Raw genomic sequence first — 21,824 nt, 5'->3', positions numbered from 1 at the left:
GGGCCGTGTACCCGTGGCATATGGAAGTTCCTGGGCCAGAGATGGAACATGTGCCATAGCAGCAACCCAAGCCTCTTCAGTGGCAATGCAGGATCCTTAACCCACTGCACCACTAGGGAACTCCATCCCTGCCCAGTTTTATCTTCTTTGCCTAAAGTGAACTGGCCTGACACAGACTCCTTTTGAAAGCTGATATTCACTACATGGGGTGTCCCTCTTATCTACGGAAATTCTCTTATCTTGCACCTTTGAGTCACCAAAAGGCTATTTCCTTTTTTAACCTTGCAAGTGTGTGATTAGAATGCTTCATATCTATCTGCTCTCCAATAAACCCAAGTGAATCTTGGAGCTGTTCAACAAACAATACCTTTCGCTTTTTCCTTAAGTACCTGAATTGGTTATGCAGAGAAACTGGGGTAAATGAAAAGGAGACACCCTGAACTCTGATGTTAGGCTTGAATTGAATAACGCAAGAGTGAGTTTTTAGTAGTGCCTACTGTCATTTGCTAGGAGTCAAGTATAGGGGACCACTGTTTATGCTCGGCAGGCACGGCGAGGGCTGATGCATACCACCTCCAATTGGAATCCTGCTGAGGTCACTCTACTAAGTGGGAGCATTGCCTACTGGATTCCACCCTCCCTATCTCTCTGACTCTCTCTGTCTAAGTCATTCTGCATGCACATGATAGGTTAATTAGACTCAAGACCACACTCTCTTGAAGGGTATTTTGAGACCCAGAGAGAGAGAGAGCCAGAGCATGCAGAAGACTCCTGATGTTACAGAGGGGTAGAATTATTAAGTTACTCATCTCTTTAATGTGTAGACTTGATCCAAAATAAATCACATGGTCACATCTACCATTTAATATGCCTACATTATATTTTTCTGTCTGCTGATCTCAGCTAATGCCTAACATGATGCTTCCCAAAAGGTAAAGATACATCCTTCTTCTATTCAAACACGCCCTTAATTTTGTTGTTTTATGTTTATATTTCTATCGTATCTGTTTCTAAGAGTATTCGAGATACGTTTATACTTGGATGGCAAGTTGGTATCAAGGGCCTCAATATAAAAGTGCTGATGATGTTGAGGATGGCAGACTTACCCGCATCACTCCCAAAGTATTGGTATAAACTATATGTCAATAGAGCTAGGACCAAGCCAGAAAAAGTCTGTACTAATATAAGACTTTCTTGGAGTTCCTGTCGTGGCTCAGGGGGTTGAGAACACGACTAGTATCTATGAGGATTTGAGGCGTTACGTGGATTAAAGGGTCTGATGTTACATGAGCCGTGGTATAGGTCACAGACGTGGCTCAGATCTGGCATTGCTGTGGCTGTGGTGTATGCTGGCAGCTGCAGCTCTGATTTGACCCCTAGCCTGGGAACTTCCATATGCCACAGGTGCAGCCCTAAAAGGACAAAAAAATAAATAAGTAAAAAAATAAAATAAGACTTTCTTAAGCTGAATGAAAGACTTAAGTAAGCAAGGCCAAAGAGTAGACAAGGTACCTGGTCTACCAGAGCTGAGGAACGTCGTATACAAATACTCTGGGAATGATGTTTGGTGACCTTCTTTAAAAGATTAAAGTTTTATCTGTTCCCCAAAGCCAAGTAGGAACATCTCCCATTGCAAGGGTAGCATACTTAAAATTCCAGGGCTTCGAGAAAGTGTAACAAAGGAAGACAGAACTGATACCATGTTGGAACTGCCTCTGCCACCCTTTAGCCTATGGGTGCCCTCTAGCCTTGCACAGAAAGAGCTACATATCAGAAAAATGTGGCTTGTGTTCACATTTTCACTTAGGTTCCCTGAAGAAATGTCCATCCCATGGTCCTGAACAAGTTATGGCTACTACTTGTCATAGATAAGTTTGCTTTCAGCCCAGAAACCTTGCTAATAAGCAGAGATAAGAATGGTAGAGTAAAAATAACTGCTAACAATTTGAAGTTTTTGCAGATTTCAGATCCAGCCTATGTGAGAAAGCAGAAGAACAAAGAAATGTTATGTGCCCCTTGAAAGCCAGGTAGTTCCAAGAGGTCTGCACTTGAACAGATACTGACTCACAGACTTTGAAAAACTTATGGTTTCCAAATGAGACAGGCGGGGGTGGGGGTGGGGTGGGGGGGATGTGCTGGGGGTTTGGGATGGAAATGCTATAAAATTGGGTTGTGATGATCGTTGGACCACTACCGATGTAATAAAATTCATTGAGTAATAAAAAAAAAAAAAGTCTGCACTCTGCTTTTACCCCTTACTCTTGAACTCTCCTGGTTCCCCTTTCCCTTAACATCAAGGAAGCCTGAATTTATTTCAAGTTGAGAAGTTTTTTTATAAGACGCTAGCTACTTGATCATCTTGGTCCGCTGGCTTTCTGAATAAAGCCACTATTCCTTGCCCCAACAACTCGTTTCTTGACTTATTGGTCTGTCCTACATACAACTGATTTGTTGTGTCCATTTTTCAGGGGAGAGGGCTTTCATCTACTGCTCCAAGGGCAGTACTGGCTTAGTGAGAAAGAGGAGGAATGCTGAAACCAGTTTTCCTAGGTTTGAGGCCCAGCTGCACCATCTATTAGAAATGTGTCCTTGGGCCATGTGTTTAATGTCTCTCTTTTCGTTTTTTCCTTTTTCCTTCTAGGTTAGTTAAATGAAGCAGTGGGGGTGGAGAAGGAACCTGTAACTGGTTGTCGATCAATTCATTGTAAACACCATTTCACTTTTGCACTCTGACCAGCCAACTTCTCTTTACTTTGGTTTTCTCATCAGTAAACAAGAATGATAACAGAAACTAGCTTATAGAGATCCTCCTCCTTGGCACTAATCTTGCTTTATCATGTGGTACTTGATTATCATTTGTCCCTTCCTGTAGGCTGCAGGACTTTGGGTCTATTTGGTCTCATTATTTTAGTTTCAATGTCTGGTACAGAACAGTGCCAATAAGTACTTGTTGAATAAATAAATGTCCAACAATTAAAAGGATTTCAACAATTGGATCCGTAAAAGCCAGTATACCAAGAACTCTTGTCTTTTAATTTTTATTTTTAATCAATCATTCATTCATTCATTCATTTAAAATTTTTTTTAGGGCTGCACCTGTGGCATATGGAAGTTCCCGGCCTAGGAGTTGACTTGGAGCTGCAGCTGCTGGCCTGCACCACAGCAGGGTAGGATCCAAGACACGTCTGCTGGTAGCAATGCCAGATCCTACTGAGTGAGGCCAGGGATCGAACCTGCATCCTCATGGATATCAGTCAGGTTCTTAACCTTCTGAACCACAACAGGAACCCCTTAATTTTGATTTTTATTAAGTCCCCCAACTATAGAAATTGTAGGTTTCAACTTGATTATCTTAACAGTATTTCTAGGCCGAGCCAGAAAACAATACTGGCTAGCTCACTTAATTCTTTTAAATCACATCTATATTGAAATTTTAAAGGAAAACAAAAGCAAAATACCATCTTGGTTTAAGTTGCTGAACTTTATTTTTTAATTTTTTTGTCTTTTTAGGGCCACACCTGCAGCATATGGATGTTCCCAGGCTAGGGGTCCAATCAGAGCTGCAGCTGCTGGCCTACATCGCAGCCACAGCAACACCAGATCTGACCCTTGTCTGCAACTACCACAGCTCACAGCAACACTGGATCCTCAACCCACTGCCAGGCCAGGGATTGAACCTGAAACCTCATGGTTCCTACTTGGATTCCTTTCCGCAATGGGAACAATGGGAACTCCTAGGATGCTGAACTTTAGATTAGTTTTTTTTTTTTTTTTGTCTTTTCTGGGGCCACTCCCACGGCATATGGAGGTTCCCAGGCTAGGGGTCTAATCAGAGCTGTAGCCACTGGCCTACACTACAGCCACAGCAACGTGGGATCCAAGCCGTGTCTGCAACCTACACCACAGCTCACAGCAACGCCGGATCCTTAACCCACTGAGCGAGGCCAGGGATCGAACCCACAACCTCATGGTTCCTAGTCGGATTCGTTAACCACTGCGCCATGACGGGAACTCCTAGATTAGTTTAGATTGCACTGAACTATAACAGATTTCCTTTTGTGGTTATGAGAAAAGAATTTGCTCTCCATGAGCTCTTTTCAATTTAAAAATTATTTCTGATTTCCCTCCATGTTTAGGATATAAATTTCTGGGATACAAAGACAGAACTTTAAAAAGTCTTTGTCAGATCACTTTTCTCTCCTTATACTTCATTTATATAAAAGTAAGACAGATTAGCAGTTAGCAGTTTTCAAGTTTAGTTCCGTTCAGCGTCTTAAGTTGATAAAATACCACATTCCTGTTTATCAAACAAAAATATTTGAGTACTCTTAGGCAAAACCGAAAGAGAGAAAGATACCAAAACAAATACCAAACTAACCCCAATCCCCCCAAGACGTTAACAACAACAAACCCAGAAAATAAGAAGTACAAATCAGGAGTTCCTGCTGTGGTGCAGCAGGTTAAGATTGGTGTTGTCTCTGTGGTGGTGTGGGTCCCCCCACCTGGTGCCATGACTTAAGGATCCGTGTTGCTGCAGCTGTGGCATAGGTTGAAGCTGTGGCTTGGATTCAATCCCTGGCCCAGGAACTTCCATATGCTGTGGGTGTGGCCAATAAAAAGTCCAAACCAGAGCAGAAAAAAACACAGAGCAAAACAATAAAGTAAAATCCTCCATACTTTTTTTTCTGAAAAAGTTTTAAAATAATTTTTATAGGAGTGCCAGTTGTGGAGCAGTGGGTTAAGAATCCGACTGCAGTGGCTCAGGTCGCTGCAGAGGCACAGATTCAATCCTGGCCCAGCTCACTGGGGTAAAGGAACTTGGATTCAGTCCCTGGCCTGGGGGCTTCCACATGCCACAGGTGTAGACATTTAAAAAAACAATAAACAATAATAATTTTTACAACTAGCCAGAGGGGTGAATCCTTCCTTGTCTCTTCTACCTTCTGATGTTTGATTTGTTTTTGTTTTTTGTTTTTTGTTTTTGTCTTTTTGCCTTTTCTAGGGCCACATCCGCAACATATGGAAGTTCCTAGGCTAGAAGTCAAATTGGAGCTGTAGCCGCCAGCCTACTCCAGAGCCACAGCAATGCGGGATCCGAGCCGAGTCTGCAACCTACACCACAGCTCACAGCAACGCCAGATCCTTAACTCACTGAACGAGGCCAGGGATCGAACCCACAACTCATGGTTCCTAGTCAGATTTGTTAACCACTGAGCCACGAATGGGAACTCCTACCTTCTGATGTTGTGGGCAGTTCTTGGTGTTCCTTGGTTTTGTTGACAAAAAATTAATCAGTTGATTTAAGGAAGAAATGGAAAATTTTATTTGAGCCAATTTGAGGATTATAACACAGGAAGAGTATCTGAGAAAGCTCTGAGAACTGGGAGTTCCCGTCATGGCTCAGTGGTTAACGAATTCGACTAGGAACCATAACGCTGTGGGTTTGATCCCTGGCCTTGCTCAGTGGGTTAAGGATCCAGCATTGCTATGAGCTGTGGTATAGGTCACAGACACAGCTCAGATCCCACATTCCTGTGGCTGTGGCATAGACTGGTGGCTTCAGCTCCGATTGGACCCCTAGCCTGGGAACCTTCATATGCCGCGGGTGCGGCCCTAGAAAAGCCAAAAAAAAAAAAAAAAAAACCAAAAACAAAAACAAAAAAAACTCGGAGGACTGTTCTGTTAGAAGTTAAGGCACAGTTATGTAAGTTTTTTCAGACAGAGGGCTGCATGTCAAATGACGAATTATTGACAGTTAACATAATCCAGATCTAAGTGTCATTGTGGTGGCCCCTTATAAGATCGTGAAGGAATGTTATCTTTAAGGAGTTGACTTATTGCCGCTGGGAGAATGCTGCTCTTTTTGGTGGAGCAGGTATTCTTGCCGATGGGGGAGGTCTGGCCGACGCTTAAGGCAGACACAGTGCAGAGTGGGGAGCAAGGAGGCCAAAGGGCAGAGAAGAATTTTTATGTTTCAAATTTTCTTGTCTTGGGGTTGTCAAGGGGGAGGTGGAGGGAATGGGATGGACAGGGAGTTTGGGGTTAGTAGATGCAAACTATTCCATTTAGAATGGATTAGCAATGAGGTCTGCAGTACAGCCCAGGGAACTCTATCCAACCTCCTGGGACAGACCATGGAAGATAATATTTAAAAAAGAATGTGTATATATGTATGGCCAAGTCACTTTGCTATAGAACAGAAATTGGCACAACATTATAAATCAACTATACTTTAATAAAAAATTAATTTTTCTTGTCTTTCCATAAAGTAGAATTTTACTTCACAGTTTGCATAACACCAATCTCTGTCTTTGCCATCACATGGCTGTTTTCTTCATGTGTATCTCTCTCCTTTTCCTATAAGGACACCAGTTATATTGAACTAAGGGTCTGCTCTACTACTCTACTGTATGACTTTATCTTAACTGATTTTATCAGCAACAAACCCATTTCCAAATAAGCTCACATTCTGAAGTCCTGGGGTTTAGGACTGAACGACATATCTTTTGGGGGAGGGGGACCCAATTCACCCCACAACAGTGTTCTCAGAACTTTTCCTTAAGTTGTGTGAGTTTTTTTATCGTAGAAATGTACAGCCCCACTTAGGCAGCATCCCTTTAATTTTGTAACCCTTTTATGACTAAGAAAATACTGGGTTTGATCAGTTTTAGCTGAGAAGCTAAACTTGACTGACTTGCTAAAAACAGAGACTGATATACGAACCTGGTCTTTCTACCAGGATATGGGATCTGACCAGGTGCCTGAAAGTTTTTTTTGTTTGTTTGTTTTTAAGGGCCACACCCATGACATATGGACCTTCCCAGGTAGGGGTCTAAGCAGAGCTGCAGCTGCCAGCCTACACCACAGCCACAGCAACACCAGATCTGAGCCTCATCTTCCACCTACACTACAGCTCATGGTGATGCTGGATCCTTAACCCACTGAGCAGAACCAGGGATCAAACCCACGTTCTACTGGATACTAGTTGGCTTCATTACCCCTGAGTCACAATGGGAACTTCCTGAAAGACTATTTTGCAAGAGAGACATCAACAGACTTTGAGAGATAGGTGAAAAATTTAAAACTAGCACTTACAATCTTAATAAGATCTCAGCTATTCAGGGATATCCCTTTCCCCACACTTCTATTTTATTTTTTATTTTATTTTTAGAGTCACATTTGTGGCATATGGAAGTTCCCAGGCTAGGGGTCAAATTGGAGCTGGAGATGCAACTGCCACCTACACCATAGCTATAGCAACACTGGATCCAAGCTGCATCTGCAAACCATGCCGTGGCTTAAGGCAACTCCAGATCCTTAACCCACTGAACAAGGCCAGAGATCAAACTCACATCCTCATGGATACTAGTCAGGTTCTTAACCTGTGAGCCACAACGGGAACTCCCTCCTCCCACACTTCTGTTTCATTCTCTCTTCACTCACTCCATTTCCTTCCCTCCAGGTATGTCTTTGATAAAGATGCTATAACCATTATTATAATTTTATAGATTTTTAAAAAGAGGTGTAGGTGTTCTCCCGTGGTGTAGCAGGTTAAGGATCCAGTGTTCACTGTAGTGGTTTGGGTCACTGCTGTGGCGTGGGTTGGATTCCTGGCCCAGCAACTTCCACATGCCGTGGGTGCAGCCAAAAAAAAAAAGGAAGTATACATACAGTAAAGTAAAAGGAGAATGGCAAGCAAATTTGTGGGGTTTTTTTTTGAAGCTTCATAAGTATCATAATTTTGTCTCTATTTTCGTTTTTTGATTCATTTGCTTTTCCTTCTAGCATGCTCAGCCTTACACAGCGGTCCTCTACTTTCAAATTCTCTTAAGTGTCATGTTCTACCCAGGGAGTTTCTCCCAACTGGAATGGCCTTATCTGGCACACACTTTTCCTTCAGAACCCAGCCTCTTCTTTGAAATGTCCCCTAACTCCCTTGGAGAACTGAGCTCCTTTGGCACACTGCATGTGGTTCTTTTTTTTTTTCCTATTCAATTATTAGCCTTAGCCAGACTGTGAGTTTCTCCTCTTAAAACAGAGGTGGGGGTGTGATATAGCGTGCCCCTCTTTTCATTCCTAGTGAGTAGTCCACAGCCTGCCACATAATAATGTTTACTGCCAATAAATGACAATTAAAATGCATATCTGGGAGTTCCCTCTGGCTCAACAGGTTAGTGGCTCCAGTTACTGCGGTGAGGCAGGTTTTCTGGCCTGGGAAGTTCCATAGGCAGCAGGTGCTGCCAAAAAGGAACAAAAAAAGAGGCATGCATGTACATAAGAGTTTTCACAGGGGTTCATACTATCTCATTTAATCCCCACTCAACCTTAGGAAAAAGTAATTTTCACCGCCCTATCATTTCCTGTTTTGTAAAGTGTAGAATGGCGACCAAGAGATTTAAGTACCTTGCCCAGTGCCAGTAAACAGTAAATGCATGACCAGTACCTGGCCTTCTAGACTCCCAGTACCAGGCTCTTGACATCATACGACACACTGGGGTCACGTCAAGTTTGCCCCACGATTTAAACTTGGAGAGACCCCCTGTGGCTGCACTTCCTGACGCTGGGCTGAGAAGCTCAAATCCTCAGCTGAGCACCTGAGACGCCAGCACTACATCTCCCAGAGAGCCCTGGGGCGAGGCCTCAGGTGATTGGTTGAGATCGATTGGCCAATACAGAGGCGAGGAGCTCCTACAGACCAATCACAGTTCTGAGAGGGCGGGACCTACCATGCGGGGACGGGATCTCCCATGCTGAGGCTGGATGGAGCGCAGAAGCTAACAGTCCTCCGAGTTGCCCCAAAGCCTCGGGGGCTGTGAGTCCTGGTCGTACGCCTCGCCGGCCACGTAATCCTCATATTCGGTCCACTCGCCTCCCTCCCGGCGACCCGGCCTCTGGCCGTCAGACCCTTGCATACGACCGGCCGGCTGGCGAGGAAGCGCGTGCTGTGGTAGTGGTTTGGGTCGGGGTCTGCTGTTATTGCCACGCCGCGCTCAGGCCAGACGGAGGCCCTGCGGCGGGCGGCAGATGCGGGGAGGCCCCTCAGTGTGCCCCGCAGCCCGGACCGCCCGTGAACCGCTCGCCCCGCACTAGCTGGCGTGGCTCTGGGCCGCTTCGTTTGGAGAGCGCGTCTTTGCCGCCTCGTCCCCTGCCCAACTGGGAGCAGACTCGGCAGCATGTCCCCCGCGCTCCAGGACCTGCCACAGGCCGGTGAGTGAGACCCGCGCTCCGCTTTCTGTGCCTCGCTCCACTGTAGTCTCCTGTCCCTGGGGGTGATTCTAGACTCCGTCTGGAGATACCTGGTTGGGTTTCCCCGTGGCGGGCGGTGCCTTTGAACTTGCGCAGGATCCTGGAGGTCCCGGTTTTTGTTGCTGTGTAGGTTCTTTACTTCCCCCACCAACCCGCCTTCAAACCATCAATCCCCGAAGCACATTCTGAACGTTAACTAAACTTTGCAGTTTGGTATGGCATATTCCAGCAGGGCGCTAGCGAAGTTTTGCATGATTGAACGTGTTTACTCAACATGTATTTATTGAGCACCTAAGCCAAAGGAAGTTCAAATGCTGAGAGAGAAGAGAACTATTTAAAACTGCGTTAAACTTTTATTTTCCGCTTCGGGGTTAGAGCAGGCGTTCTGTAAACTCAGGTGTGCTAGAATCACTGTTTTAAAATAGATGAGCAGGTACTCGGTGGGTTTGAGGAGTTAACAGTCCCAGTGATACTAATGTTGGTGACTCTGGCATCAACAAGAAGGAAAAAAACCAAAAAACAAAAAAACTAGTTTAGCACAGGAGCTAAATGTATTTTCAGCTTTAAAGTGAGCCCTGGGTCTTTAATGTCGTCCCTCCTTATAATTTGTGGACAAATACACCCATAAAAACATCTGGGGCATGAAGTAGGAAATGAAGAAACAAGAGAATCAGTAATACGGACAGAACAACAGCGATGACAGGTGAGGTTGTTCAGCTCAGGGAGGAGGGTGAAGACTGAATTCATAACTCAGAGGGAAATTTTTCACAGGTCAGCTAGTGGCTCCATTGATTCTAGAGAACTGATAGATGGGACCCTTAACATTGTTCATGAAACAAGTGGGACTGTGACTGACATTTTAATACTGTTGCTGTAAAGTAAGACTATACCTCTCCTAGGGGCATCCTATATTTATTTGAATAATATCCCTTACTCATGATTTCTGGCCCTCCCAGAAATCAGAAAAAAAAGAATCCCCCCCCCAAAAAATAGAAAAGCAAAAGAAAGTATTTCCCTTTCATCTGACTGTATCAGCAGCAAAATGCCTCTAAAGATTTAGCATAGTTTGAATAGTGAGTGATCTTTTTACAGCAAATGAAAAGAAAATTTTTGAGTATTTGGATCTAGCCCAGTTTCCTGATCCCAAGGCTCGCCTCCACAGCTGAACATCAAGTCCGTCAAGTTTAACAAGTCTTGGGCCCCTGAATGAGCTCCTAGCCAGGCCGGTGGGCCTAGAAAAGACTTCAGATTTATTCCCGCATCTCTCTGTATGGGCATCCTTATGTTGGAATGAGAATCAGGTTCTGTGGAGTTCCCTTCGTGGTTCGGTGATTAACAAACCTGACTAGGGTCCATGGGATTTCGGGTTCAATCCCTGTCCTCACTTAGTGGGTTAACGATCTGGCATTGCTGTGAGCTGTGGTGTGGGTGAACTTCCATATGCTGCGAGTACGGCCCTACCCCCCCCAAAAAAAAGAATCAGGTTTTAACTTCCTAAAAATCCTTTGATACTTATTGGTGTGCAGTCTTAGTGAAAGCTCTTTAATAAAGAGCTGGGGGTCATTGATTCTCAAGATTGGGCCCTAAGGCTAAATGTCCATGACCTCAGACCATGGTTGAACCCCCTTAGGAAAGAGATTGTACCCCCTTAGGGAAGAGGTTGGCTAGCAAATACCTGTGAGAAATTTTAGACGATATTTTCTAAAGATTGCTTAGTTTCATCCTTGCTTCATGGTACTGTGTATGTTATCTGGAACTCAGTTGATAAAAGATTAATGAAAGAATGAGTAAATGAGCCATTGCATTGATATCAGCAGGTTACATGTTTCTAATCCTTCCCTGTCTTATTAAAATCAAAGGGGAAATAATATATTTCAGAGATGGAATGTTGCACAAGCAAAGAAATGTCCATAAAGTGTAACAAGTTGGTGCAAACTAAAAATTAGAGATTCAAAAGTGAAGTATATTGTAAGGGACTTGTAGGGCAGCAGTAAGATATCTTTAATACAGTAAAGTTAGGAAACTGTTGAGAAAGTGTTGGGATCATTTGTTTATAATACAGAAAATAAAAATTCCTTGCTCTTTGTGGTAGATATGGGAGTCCTAAATAAATCAGACCTGTATGGAATCATTCTGTTGTTCCTGACACTATTTACTACATAAATCCATGTATTAGGGATTTATTGGTTTATACCTTCATTTTGTTATTCTTTTTTTGGTGTGTGTGGGGGGTGTGGCGTATGGAAGTTCCTCGGGGCCAGGGATTGAATCTGAGCCATAGTTGCAACCTGTTGTGCTGCAGGTGCAGCAATGCTGGTTATCATTTAACCCACTGTGTCTGGCCAGGTTTGAACCCTCACCTAGGCAGCGACCTGAGCCATACAGTCAGATTTTTAACCCACTGCACTACAGCAGGAACTCCCATTTTGTCATTCTTTAGGATGGTTCTTACAGGAGGTACTACCTGACTTACCCACCTCAACAGCTAATTGGTGCTTTACTCAGTTAATCCTATGTTTGAATCACTTAGTATGAATCAAAATATCATCAGCTAAGCAATAAAAAAATCCCCTGAATAAACAAAATTTGAGGTCCTCTCAAACTGGGAAAAATACTGTGATCTCTTAGGCTCCCTGGATGAGGACATTCCTTGGGACTCTCTCTTATGGACTGCATTACCTATATATACATCTATATGTTAAACATAAAAATATTTCTGTGTTGTAACTAGTCAGCCACATGAAGGACCTGCAAAACTCGTATTCCTGTATTCACTGTGAAAGATGTTGGGGAGAATCTTCTCTGTTTAGAACCTGACTAGTCAGGAGTAGAATGTACAGAATGTTCTAGACCTAATCGACTGAATACAAATAGATATACATTTTCTGTTTGTTGGCGTTGTTTTTTTTTTTTTTTTTTTTTTTTTTGGTTGCGCCTGGGGCATGTGGAAGTTCCTAAGCCAGGGATGGAACCTCTGCCATAGCAGTCACCTGAACCACAGTAGTGACAATGCTGAGTCCTTAACCTCTAGGCTGCCAGGGAATTCCAGTACCACATTTGTTGTTATTTATGGAAGAGCAGCATTTCACTGAATGCTCACCCTGCCAAGGAAAAGGAGAATTGTTAAGGTGACTTACTGTTATGAGAAGATTCTGGAGGAGCAATGGTGATTAGAAGTCTGTGAAAGATAATCCCTTACTTTACATAAAGTGGGAGTACATAAAGATTAGAACAGGGAAAACTTACACCAATCAACAAATATAGGAGGCGAACCTTTGAGTCTCTTTTACCTTAAATCTTACATTATCCCCTAAAGGATAAATAAGCATGGTGAAAATGTTAAGAGCATTGGATTTTTAAGGACCTCAGTTGCAGAGGAGTTTTGTATTCGGTACTTGGAATTCCCACTGACATTTGTTTTATTATGTGTTCCCTTTTACCTCTGTTTTCTTTTCACAATTTTCTTGCTCCCATAGATAGCCTGTTTCACTTATTTCCCTGTATTTGTACATTTCCCCTTAGACTCTTCTGTGTATGTATTTTTAATTTATTTATCTTTTGGTTTTTTGTGCACGTGGAAGTTCCCAGGCCAGGGGTCAAATCATAGCTGCGGCTGCCAGCCTACACCGCAACTCACAGCAACACTGGATCCTTAACCCACTGAGCAAGGCCAGGGATCGAACCCTCATGGATACTAGCAGGGTTTGTTACCGCTGAGCCAAGACAGGAACTCCTGTATTTTTAATTTATATGAAGGAGTTCCCATTGTGGCTCAGTGGTTAACAAACCTGAATAGTATCCATGTGGACACAGGTTCGATCCCTGCCCTTGCTCAGTGGGTTAAGGATCTGGCTTTGGTGTGAGCTGTGGTGTAGGTTGCAGACATGTTTTGGATCCAGCATTGTGCCTGTGGCATAGGCCAGAAGCTATAGCTCTGATTTGACCCCTAGCCTGGGAACCTCCATATGCCACAAGTGTGACCCTAGAAAGACAAGGGAAAAAAAATTATATAAGTAGAGTCCTGGTAGTCAGCCATTCCTAACTTTCTCACTCAGTATCCTGTCCTTAAAATAGAGCAATACAGTGATAGATCTGGTTACTACCCCGTAATATCCTACATGAGCATCCTCCACGTTTTATTTTGCTATTTCCCAAGAATGTCTCTAACTTACCACTTCAGCGCACATCTACTTGTTCTCTATGGATCAATGGAGACTTTGGGAAATAAACCCAGGAGTGAGATTGTTGGGTTTTCCACATGCTTTAATTTCCTGCTGGGCTGCTCTCCACAATGGCTGTATCTGTGTACGTTCCAGCTGGCATGCTCGAGGACTTAGATTTTCTTTACATTATCCAAATTCCCAAAATATTGCCCACCCATTAGTGTATATATTGGCTTTGTCTTAATTCTTCTCTCTCTGATAGCTAATGAGTTTGAGCACCTCTTCATTTACTTGTTGATTATTCAGGTTTTCCCTCTCTTGATTTGACTCTATACATCTTCCCCCCCCCCCCCCCGCCCCTATAGCATACAGGAACTTGAAGTGGGATTTCAGTTCCCAGCCCAGGGATTGAACCCAGGCTGCAGCTGTGAACACATCAAATCCTAGCCACTGTTTCCTCCCGCCCCCATTTTTCTATTTCATTTCTTACTGATTTGTAGGAGCTCCTGGTACATTATAGATGTTAGTCCTTTTCAGTTTTATACGTCACAGACTCTTTCTCCAATTCATAATCTATTTATTACTTTTGTCTGTGGTGATCAATTAAAAGAAACTCTTCGTTTTTATGTAATCAAAATCACCTTTTTTAAAAAAAAATTACAGGGTGAGCTTTTTAAGTCTTTAGCGGTCTTTCACTATACTTGGTAACAAAGATATTCTATATTTTATTTACCTTATTGTATGATATTGTTTTGCAGCATATCGATAATATTTGGTAGGCCAAGTAATGTCTTTCTACTTTTTAAAAGTTCAATTGAGCTCTTTCTGGACTTTGAGTCTTCTACATAAATTCCAGAATAAATGTGTCAAGTTTTTCTCACATATTTTGTTTAGAGTTTAAAAAACCCTTTGATCTCTTGGATATATGATGGCTCTTAAGATGTCAATTTGTATGTGTGGGGATGGGGTTGTTTTATGGCAAACAATGAACTATCTTAAAGACTGAAAACAGATTATATTTCTGATTTGAAAAGTGAATACAGTAGAGGCCTCATGGTAACACGCGTAGACTTTTTATGAAAATGGGAGGAGTGGAGGCACTCTCCATTGTCAGATTTGCCGTGAGAAATGTCAAACAAACTGATGAGGTGGACCAGGGTGGGAGGAGGTGCAGCACTTCTGTTGTGTTAATTTCTCCTTCCTTCTTCCTGCCCCCTTAAACGTGAGTGTACTTGGTTAGCAGAGGAGATGGAAGGACAAGGACATAAAATAATAGGATACCCATCAACCATTTTGCTGATGCCAAAAGACATATTTCATTGCAGAAAAGACTGGTGTTGTGTTTGTTTTTTGTTCTTGGAAGGTCTGAATACTTTTGAATTAAATTTCAGATGTATGACCTGCTCCCCCCCAGGCCACACCCTGTGCTTCTCTTGGACACAACACCCATGGCCATCCTGTGATTGAGTCACATCATCTACTTCAGGGTGGAGTGCAGCTACATTCTTATAAGAAGAAGGAATTCAGTTGGGCATATGGGTTAAGGTTTTTAATCTCTCTCCCCATTCTGCATTTGAAACCATCTCCATTTAATTGTCTTCATCGAGCGTTGTCTCCCTTCTGTTCACTTCCTCTTGTTCATTTCCAAACCTGCAAACAAGCCATTCCTTCCAGGAGGCCAACACACTTCCCGCCCCAGCACGAACAGAGGTGAGAGCTTTAGGCTGACGTGATGTTTTTTTCATGGCCTGCTGGACTTTGTAGTGTATAGACACAACCTTCAGGGTTTCGATCTTAGCTCCACTTTGTATTAGCTTTGTGACAATCATGATAAACTAGGAGCCGTTCACATTTATGGTGTATTTATGTCATGGATGTCTCATTTCACAGCTTATGAGATTTGAGAGTCCCAGCTGTTAACATCTGAGATTTGCCTTCAGACATATTGTCTCATTCTATTATCACAGTTCCTATGATAATGGAAGGACAGCTATTTCCCCATTTTTCAGAAACATAAAGTCTTGTCCAAAACTCTATAGGTGTTTATGGGAGCTGGGACTAAAACTCAGATTTCTTGGCTTTTGGTTCTGCCACCATTAGCTTAATCTTCTCAAATTCTGGGTGCTTATTAGCTGATAGGATAGCTACATTGTGGGGTGTCCAAGTTAATGTCACACCTGAATTTCCTTTGTTGACTTGAGCTTGAAATGACTGGACCACTGCCTAATTGCCCCCACCCCCACCTATCATACATGCCTGAGTAGATGTTGGTTATCACGGAGAGTGAGAGTCAGGTAACATTCAAGTTTTCAGGTCAGGCTGCTGGGAAGAGTGATGCCTGTCAGAGAAATAGGGTCGGACAGGGATGTGGCAGGTTTGGTTCTGGAGAGTAGCCTGAGGGCCAGTGAAGTGTTGTAGGTGATGGTCTTAGGTAGACAGTTTGAAATCTGGGTCTAATATTGGATCCAGGTGCTTTTGCTAATTAGAAGGTCATTGGTGACTTTAGAAAATAATTTCAGTGCGTGGTGGGGAAGAAGCCACGTCAAGAAGGAAACTGGGGGAATTCCTGCTGGGGGTGGGATGGACTGTGGGAGGTGGTGGAGGTGATCACGTGCCCTTCCTTAGGTGCGAGGGGAGGAAGATAGCGGGAACTGAGCTGCCAGAGGATGTGGAGGTGGAGGGGGGTGAATTCGAGGAGCTCCCAAAAGAAGACACTCTGAAGGGGCCGAGGTGAAGTCACCTGGGAGAGAGGAGAAGAAGGACTGGGTGCTAGAAAGAAGGAGGGATTTGGGTCAGCAGGTGTAGGAAGCCCTGAGGGAGGTGAGAAAGAGGGGCCAAAGTGGAGGCACCATGTCATAGGTTTCAGCCACCCCAGTCAGCACAGTTTTGTGGCTTTCCTGTAATTCTTGGAAATAGAAAATAGGATTGGAAGGAGTGGGCACTGGGGGCTTTTCAGGGCCAGGAAGTGGAGGTGGAGGACATGGGGAGGGTTGAGAAAGAAGCTCCAGGGTGTTGGGGTGGTATGGTTTCAGAGATGGAGCAGAGATGAGGAAAACCCTTATGTGTAGGCTGTTCCTAGTTCTGGCAGCACATGGGTCAAAGCTAACAGTTTAAAGGGCAGTTTGGAACTAACCGATGGCTAGTTCCAAACCCAGCCATGGGAAGGCCATCATTGGAACTCATTGATGGCTTTCCATCACCCAGATAAGTCGCCCTGTCGCGGGTACGTGTGCACAGAGCCCAGAAGGCCTTCTCCCCCACTGGCCTGGCCTGTAGCACGTGGCCCTTTGCTGCCCGTTTTGCTCACTTCTGAAACAGGAATGATGCCAGCCTGCTTTAACCTTGGTTTGGTGCTTGACCAGTGATTTTGTGCTATGTACAATCTTTTATTTCATTAAGTGTTGTGATGACTTTAATGAAGAGATTTCAGGCCAGCATTTTTGAAATGCTCCATGGTTATCAGTACCTGTTTCATGAGCCCCATTTACTCCCTGTTGTCAACTCTTCTAATTTAGTCTAAACTCCCTCGTCACACGTTTTTCCCCTTTCACTTTGTAAAGTCAAATTTCTCTTGAAAGCAGGGATGAAGAAGACCCTGCAGGACGATATCGAAGCCATCCTCCAGGAGAGGATCATGGTGCTCGATGGAGGCATGGGGACCATGATCCAGCGGCACAAGCTGAGTGAAGACGACTTCCGAGGACAAGAATTTCAAGATCATGCCCGGCCTCTGAAAGGCAACAATGACATTTTAAGTATAACCCAGCCTGATATAATTTACCAAATCCACAAGGTAAAGCAGCCCTGGTTCTTATATTTTCATCATATCAACTGCAAGCCCTTTCATGTCTTGAGGGCAGAACACTATGCCATGTGCTCAGAGGATCCAGAAGAAGGGGGCGATTTGTTCAGAAAGCAGGTGTTGGGTACTAAGTAAAAGTCATGCACTGTGTTGAACATTCGAGATGGGGAGATAAGGAAGGTTTTCTGCCTTTGAGGCATTTCACCTTGTGTGAAAAACCATAAAATCCTAGACAAAGTAGGGTTTTCATATACACTACCTTACTTAAGTCACTACAACATCCCTGATGAAGTGAAACCAAAAGGGTGCGTTACTCTTATTGCATAGATTTGGGATCTGATTATCTCAGAGGTTATATAACTTGCCTGATGTTACAGAGGTTTACAGACTTGAAATCCCATGTTCTTTCATTTCGTTTTTCTGTTTTTAATGAAAGTGGCTGGCCAGTATAAGAGATCAGAAGCAAGTAACTGGGTATTACTATACTTTTAAAATTTAAACATAAAACTACATTGTTTAATAGGTTATGGTAGGAAATTCATAGAAGTATGACTGGAAGAGATAATAAGGTGATCTAATCTGTTTTCCTTGTCTGGATTCAGTTTGAAGGACAAAGCGTATTTACCAGTTAAATGAGGAAGTTTTATCTTTCAGAGAAGGGTACTGTTACAGTGTTTTAGACTTTTTTTTTTAATTGAGATGTAATTAACAAATAACATTAGCTTCAGGTGTCAACATAATGATTTGATACTTGAGTATATTGTGAAATGACCACCACAGTGAGTCTAGCTAACATCCATTAGCATACATAGTTGGAATATTTTTTTCCTTGTGATGAGGATTTTTCAGATGTACTTTCTTGGCAACTTTCAGATTTACAGTACAGTAGTATTAACTGTAGTCACCATGCTATACATTGCATCTTCATAACCTCTTTATTTTATGACTGGAAGTCTTCTGCCTTTTGACCCCCTTCACCCATTTTTCCTGCCCTCCACCCCCCACTTTAGGCAATCACCGATCTATCTTTGAGTTCCATGTATGAGCGTTTTTATTTTGTTTGTTTTTAGACTCTGTTTTTCTCTACTTCCACTTAGCATAATGCCCTCAAAGGCCATCTGTGCTGTCACAAGTGACAAGATTTCCTTCTTTTTTATAGTTTAGTATCTCCCATTGCAGATGTATTTCTTTATCCAGTCATAAATCTAAGCAGTGGACCCTTAGATTGTCTCCAAATGTTGGCAACTCTAAATCATGCTGCAGTGAACATTGGGGTGCGTGTATCTTTTTGAATTAGTGTTTTCATTTTCTTTGGATATATACTCAGACGTGGGATTCCTGGACCATGTGGGAGCTGTGTTTTTAATTTTTTGAGGAACCTCCATTCCATCTGACCTAGTGGTTGCACAGAATTACATTCCTCCTAACGGTGCATAAGTGTTCCCTTTTCTTCACCTCCTCACCGATACTTGTTATTTCATGTCTTTTTGATAATAGCCATTCTAATAGGTGTGAGGTGATATCTCCTTGTGCTTTTGATTTACATTTCCCTGATGATTGAAAATGAGCAACTTTTCATTTGCTTGTTGGCCATCTGTGTGTCATCTTTGGAAAAGTGTCTATTCAGATCTTCTGCCCGTTTTTATGATTTTTTTTCCTTTTTTTTTTTCTGCCCTGCAGTATATGTAGTTCCTGGGCCAGGGATCACCAGGTGGCAGTTGCAACCTATGCTGCAGCTGTGGCAATGCCGAATCTTTTAACACAATGCATATGTCCTGGTGCTGCAGAGACACCACTGATCCAATTGTGCCACAGAGGGAACTCCTTTAGCCCATTTTTAATTTGGACTTGTTTGGGTTTTTTTTTGCCATTGAGTTGAATGAGTTCTTTATCTAGTTTGGATATCTATCAGATATGTAATTTGCAGATATTTTCTCCCATTCCTAGGTTGCCTTTTCATTTTTTGTTTTTCTTTCTTTCTTTCTTTTTTTTTTTAAGGGCTGATCCTGTGGCATATGGAAGTTCCCAGGCTAGGGGTCCAATCAGAGCCAAAGCTGCTGGCCTACGCCACAGCCACAGCCACATGGGATTCAAGCCACTTCTGTGACCTCTATACCAGAGCTCACAGCAATGCCAGATCGCCAACCTACTGAGCAAGGCCAGGATCTAACCTACGTCCTCATGGATGCTGGTCAGGTTCATTAACCACTGAGCCATGATGGGAACTCCTATTTTTGTTGATGGTTTCCTTTGCTGTCAGATGCTTTTTAGTTTGATGTAGTCCACTTGTTTATTTTGCTTTTGTTGCCTTTCAGACTCTTCTTAATGAAAAAAAATTATTTAAATCACTTTGTGATTAAAAGGTGCATTGATTGTGGAAAGGATCCTTCTCTTGGGTGGCTAAGACTGTTCTCGCTAAGATACAGAATGCTCTTCATTTGAAGAAAAACTAGGAATGCCTTTCCTTTGGTTATAATGGGAATTGTAGGTATTGGAAGATTTAAAATTGGTCCTTCGAGAGGTTTGGTTCTGCAAGTTTTTCCCCGTGGCCTGAGAATATATAGTCAGATGGCATTATAAAATCCCAGCATGTTTTAGATTAGGAATGCCATCATGGTCATGAATTGCTTGGTATGGTTACATCCATCAGTTCTCATGATGTAGTTGGTGCAATCACCTCAGGCCACCGCCTCCGCTCCCAAGCCCCAGCCCATGCCCTGTGGCTTTGTCATTATCAGTAGAGTATCAGTCTCCTGAGGGCAGGAATTTAGGCTCCTTTTTCACTATTGAATCTCTACTGCCTAGAACAGTAGCTCGCACCTAGTAAGTACTCTAGATGTTTTTTGATGGAATGAATCTTTGTCCTGTGTATTAGACAGGCATCTAGATAAGACAAGTTCCCCAGGATGGGGACACGAAGCAAAAATGGCTATAAATACAATAATAAATTAGTTATTTCTAGTGGAGTTACTGACCTTAGATCTGGGCCCTTGATATTTAATGGAATGTCCATGTTCTATTTGTAGTGTAAGTGCTTGGCACTAAGCTTTTTTGATTGTAATGTAAGTCCCTGACGTTTGACTGCAGAGACATCCATTTCAGAGGCATCCATCTCAGCGAACATCCTGCCAGTTGTGTGACACAGCTGCTGGCTGAACCCCAGGACCAGGAACCATGCCTCCCCCGAAGTTCCCTTTTAGAAAACTCTGGGTAACCTAGATAAGCACCCCTGCTTTTTCCTTCCTGAATCCAAATTCCTGCTCTTGTGTTTTTAGTTCTCCAATAAAGAGTGAACCCTCAAAACCCTAGGCACCTTCTTTCACCCCAATAAAGGCAGAACCCTCTTTTATTCCCCCTAATTCCCACCTCCCCCCAGCTGCCTCACTGTGTGGCCAGGCATGCCTGTACCCTCCAGGACCTGTGAGTAATAAACCATTTTTTTTTTTTTTAAGTTCCCTTATGGCTGTTGTGATCATAATAGGAACCACTAGGGCCAGTCCAGCTATCCTTTGGCTCAGTCTTGGCTCACCATAGGTAGTAAGCACCCAGGTGAGTGCCTTGGGCGTCCTAGCCCATCTCTATGGATAGGCTGAGATCAGCAGGAACTGATATTTGAAACGCCTGTTTAGTCACAGCCTTGGCCGATGCTGTGATTACCCACTCCTTTAGTCTTGACAGCTTTCTACTTGTGAAAAATGAGGAGAAATGAAGTAGCTTGCCCATCATACAGGTTTTTTAAATTGGGGAGAATAGGATTGGGAACCAGGGACATCATAGCCAGAACCCGTGAGTGGGGTGCTATTCTAGGAAAGAAGGTAGAGAGAAAGGGTAAAGAGCTAGAAGAAACACCTTTCAGCTTTGCAGTATGGAGTTTCATATCTACACAAAATTGTAGAAAATAACTAGGAATTTAGAATCATTTTTCCCCAATCATAAAGACAGTATCTGTTCATTGTTACAAAAGTAAAATGTCTGAGTAGCTATGCTGTAGAAAAGTATAAAAGAAAAATAAAAACACTTGTAGTATCCATACCAAGACATAATTGCCACTCAATGTATTTTAATTTATATTTCAATCTAGTTTTCTGTTTTTGAATTTTTAAAATTAAATTGGGATTATTATGTCATAGTATTTTATAACATGCATTTTTAACTTAATACCATGAGTATTAAATATTCTGAGACATGGTTCTAGAACTTCATAATAATTTATTCTATGTATATATCATGATTTACTAACCTTATTCCTAGGCATTAAGATTGTTTTTAGTTTTTCTTTTTTTTTTTTTTAAGCTAAACTTTGGTTAATTTGTTCTTATAAAACAAAACCCGTAGATGAGAATAACTTCCCTTTTAACTACTAGTACAAATTTCTATTTTTTTTCTCTAAAGAGAATCACTTATCTTAGTTGGTGTATGTCTTTCCAGATCTTTAATGTATATGTGTATATGTAAGTGTATACATAGATATCTGAAGAAAACTCATAGCACTATTTGTATGTTTTAAACTTAATGATGTCATAGTTTACAATTCATGGATATCATTCAATTTTATGTATTTATTTTTCATGGAAGTTCCTAGGCTAGGGGTCTAATTGGAGTGGCAGCTGCCA

At 42.6% G+C, this 21,824-nt stretch overlaps 1 protein-coding gene across 2 annotated transcripts in view; it reads left to right on the top strand.

Annotated features, from left to right (window-relative positions):
* Positions 8,732 to 21,824, top strand: part of MTR (5-methyltetrahydrofolate-homocysteine methyltransferase) — a 105,803-nt gene continuing 92,710 nt past the window's right edge. The window contains exons 1-2 of one of the 2 annotated variants that reach the window (XM_021073435.1): positions 8,732 to 9,207; positions 16,991 to 17,202. In XM_021073435.1, the coding sequence (XP_020929094.1) occupies positions 9,174 to 9,207; positions 16,991 to 17,202 (246 nt within the window). In that variant the 5' untranslated portion in view covers positions 8,732 to 9,173. Of the gene's footprint in view, positions 9,208 to 16,987; positions 17,203 to 21,824 lie in introns of both variants that reach the window. The other variant, XM_001927058.4, reaches the window with a different exon arrangement.

The sequence above is a fragment of the Sus scrofa genome, chromosome 14 (genome assembly GCF_000003025.6).
Source record: "Sus scrofa isolate TJ Tabasco breed Duroc chromosome 14, Sscrofa11.1, whole genome shotgun sequence".
Classification (NCBI taxonomy): domain Eukaryota; kingdom Metazoa; phylum Chordata; class Mammalia; order Artiodactyla; family Suidae; genus Sus; species Sus scrofa.
This window is presented reverse-complemented; position numbering and strand designations above follow the sequence as displayed.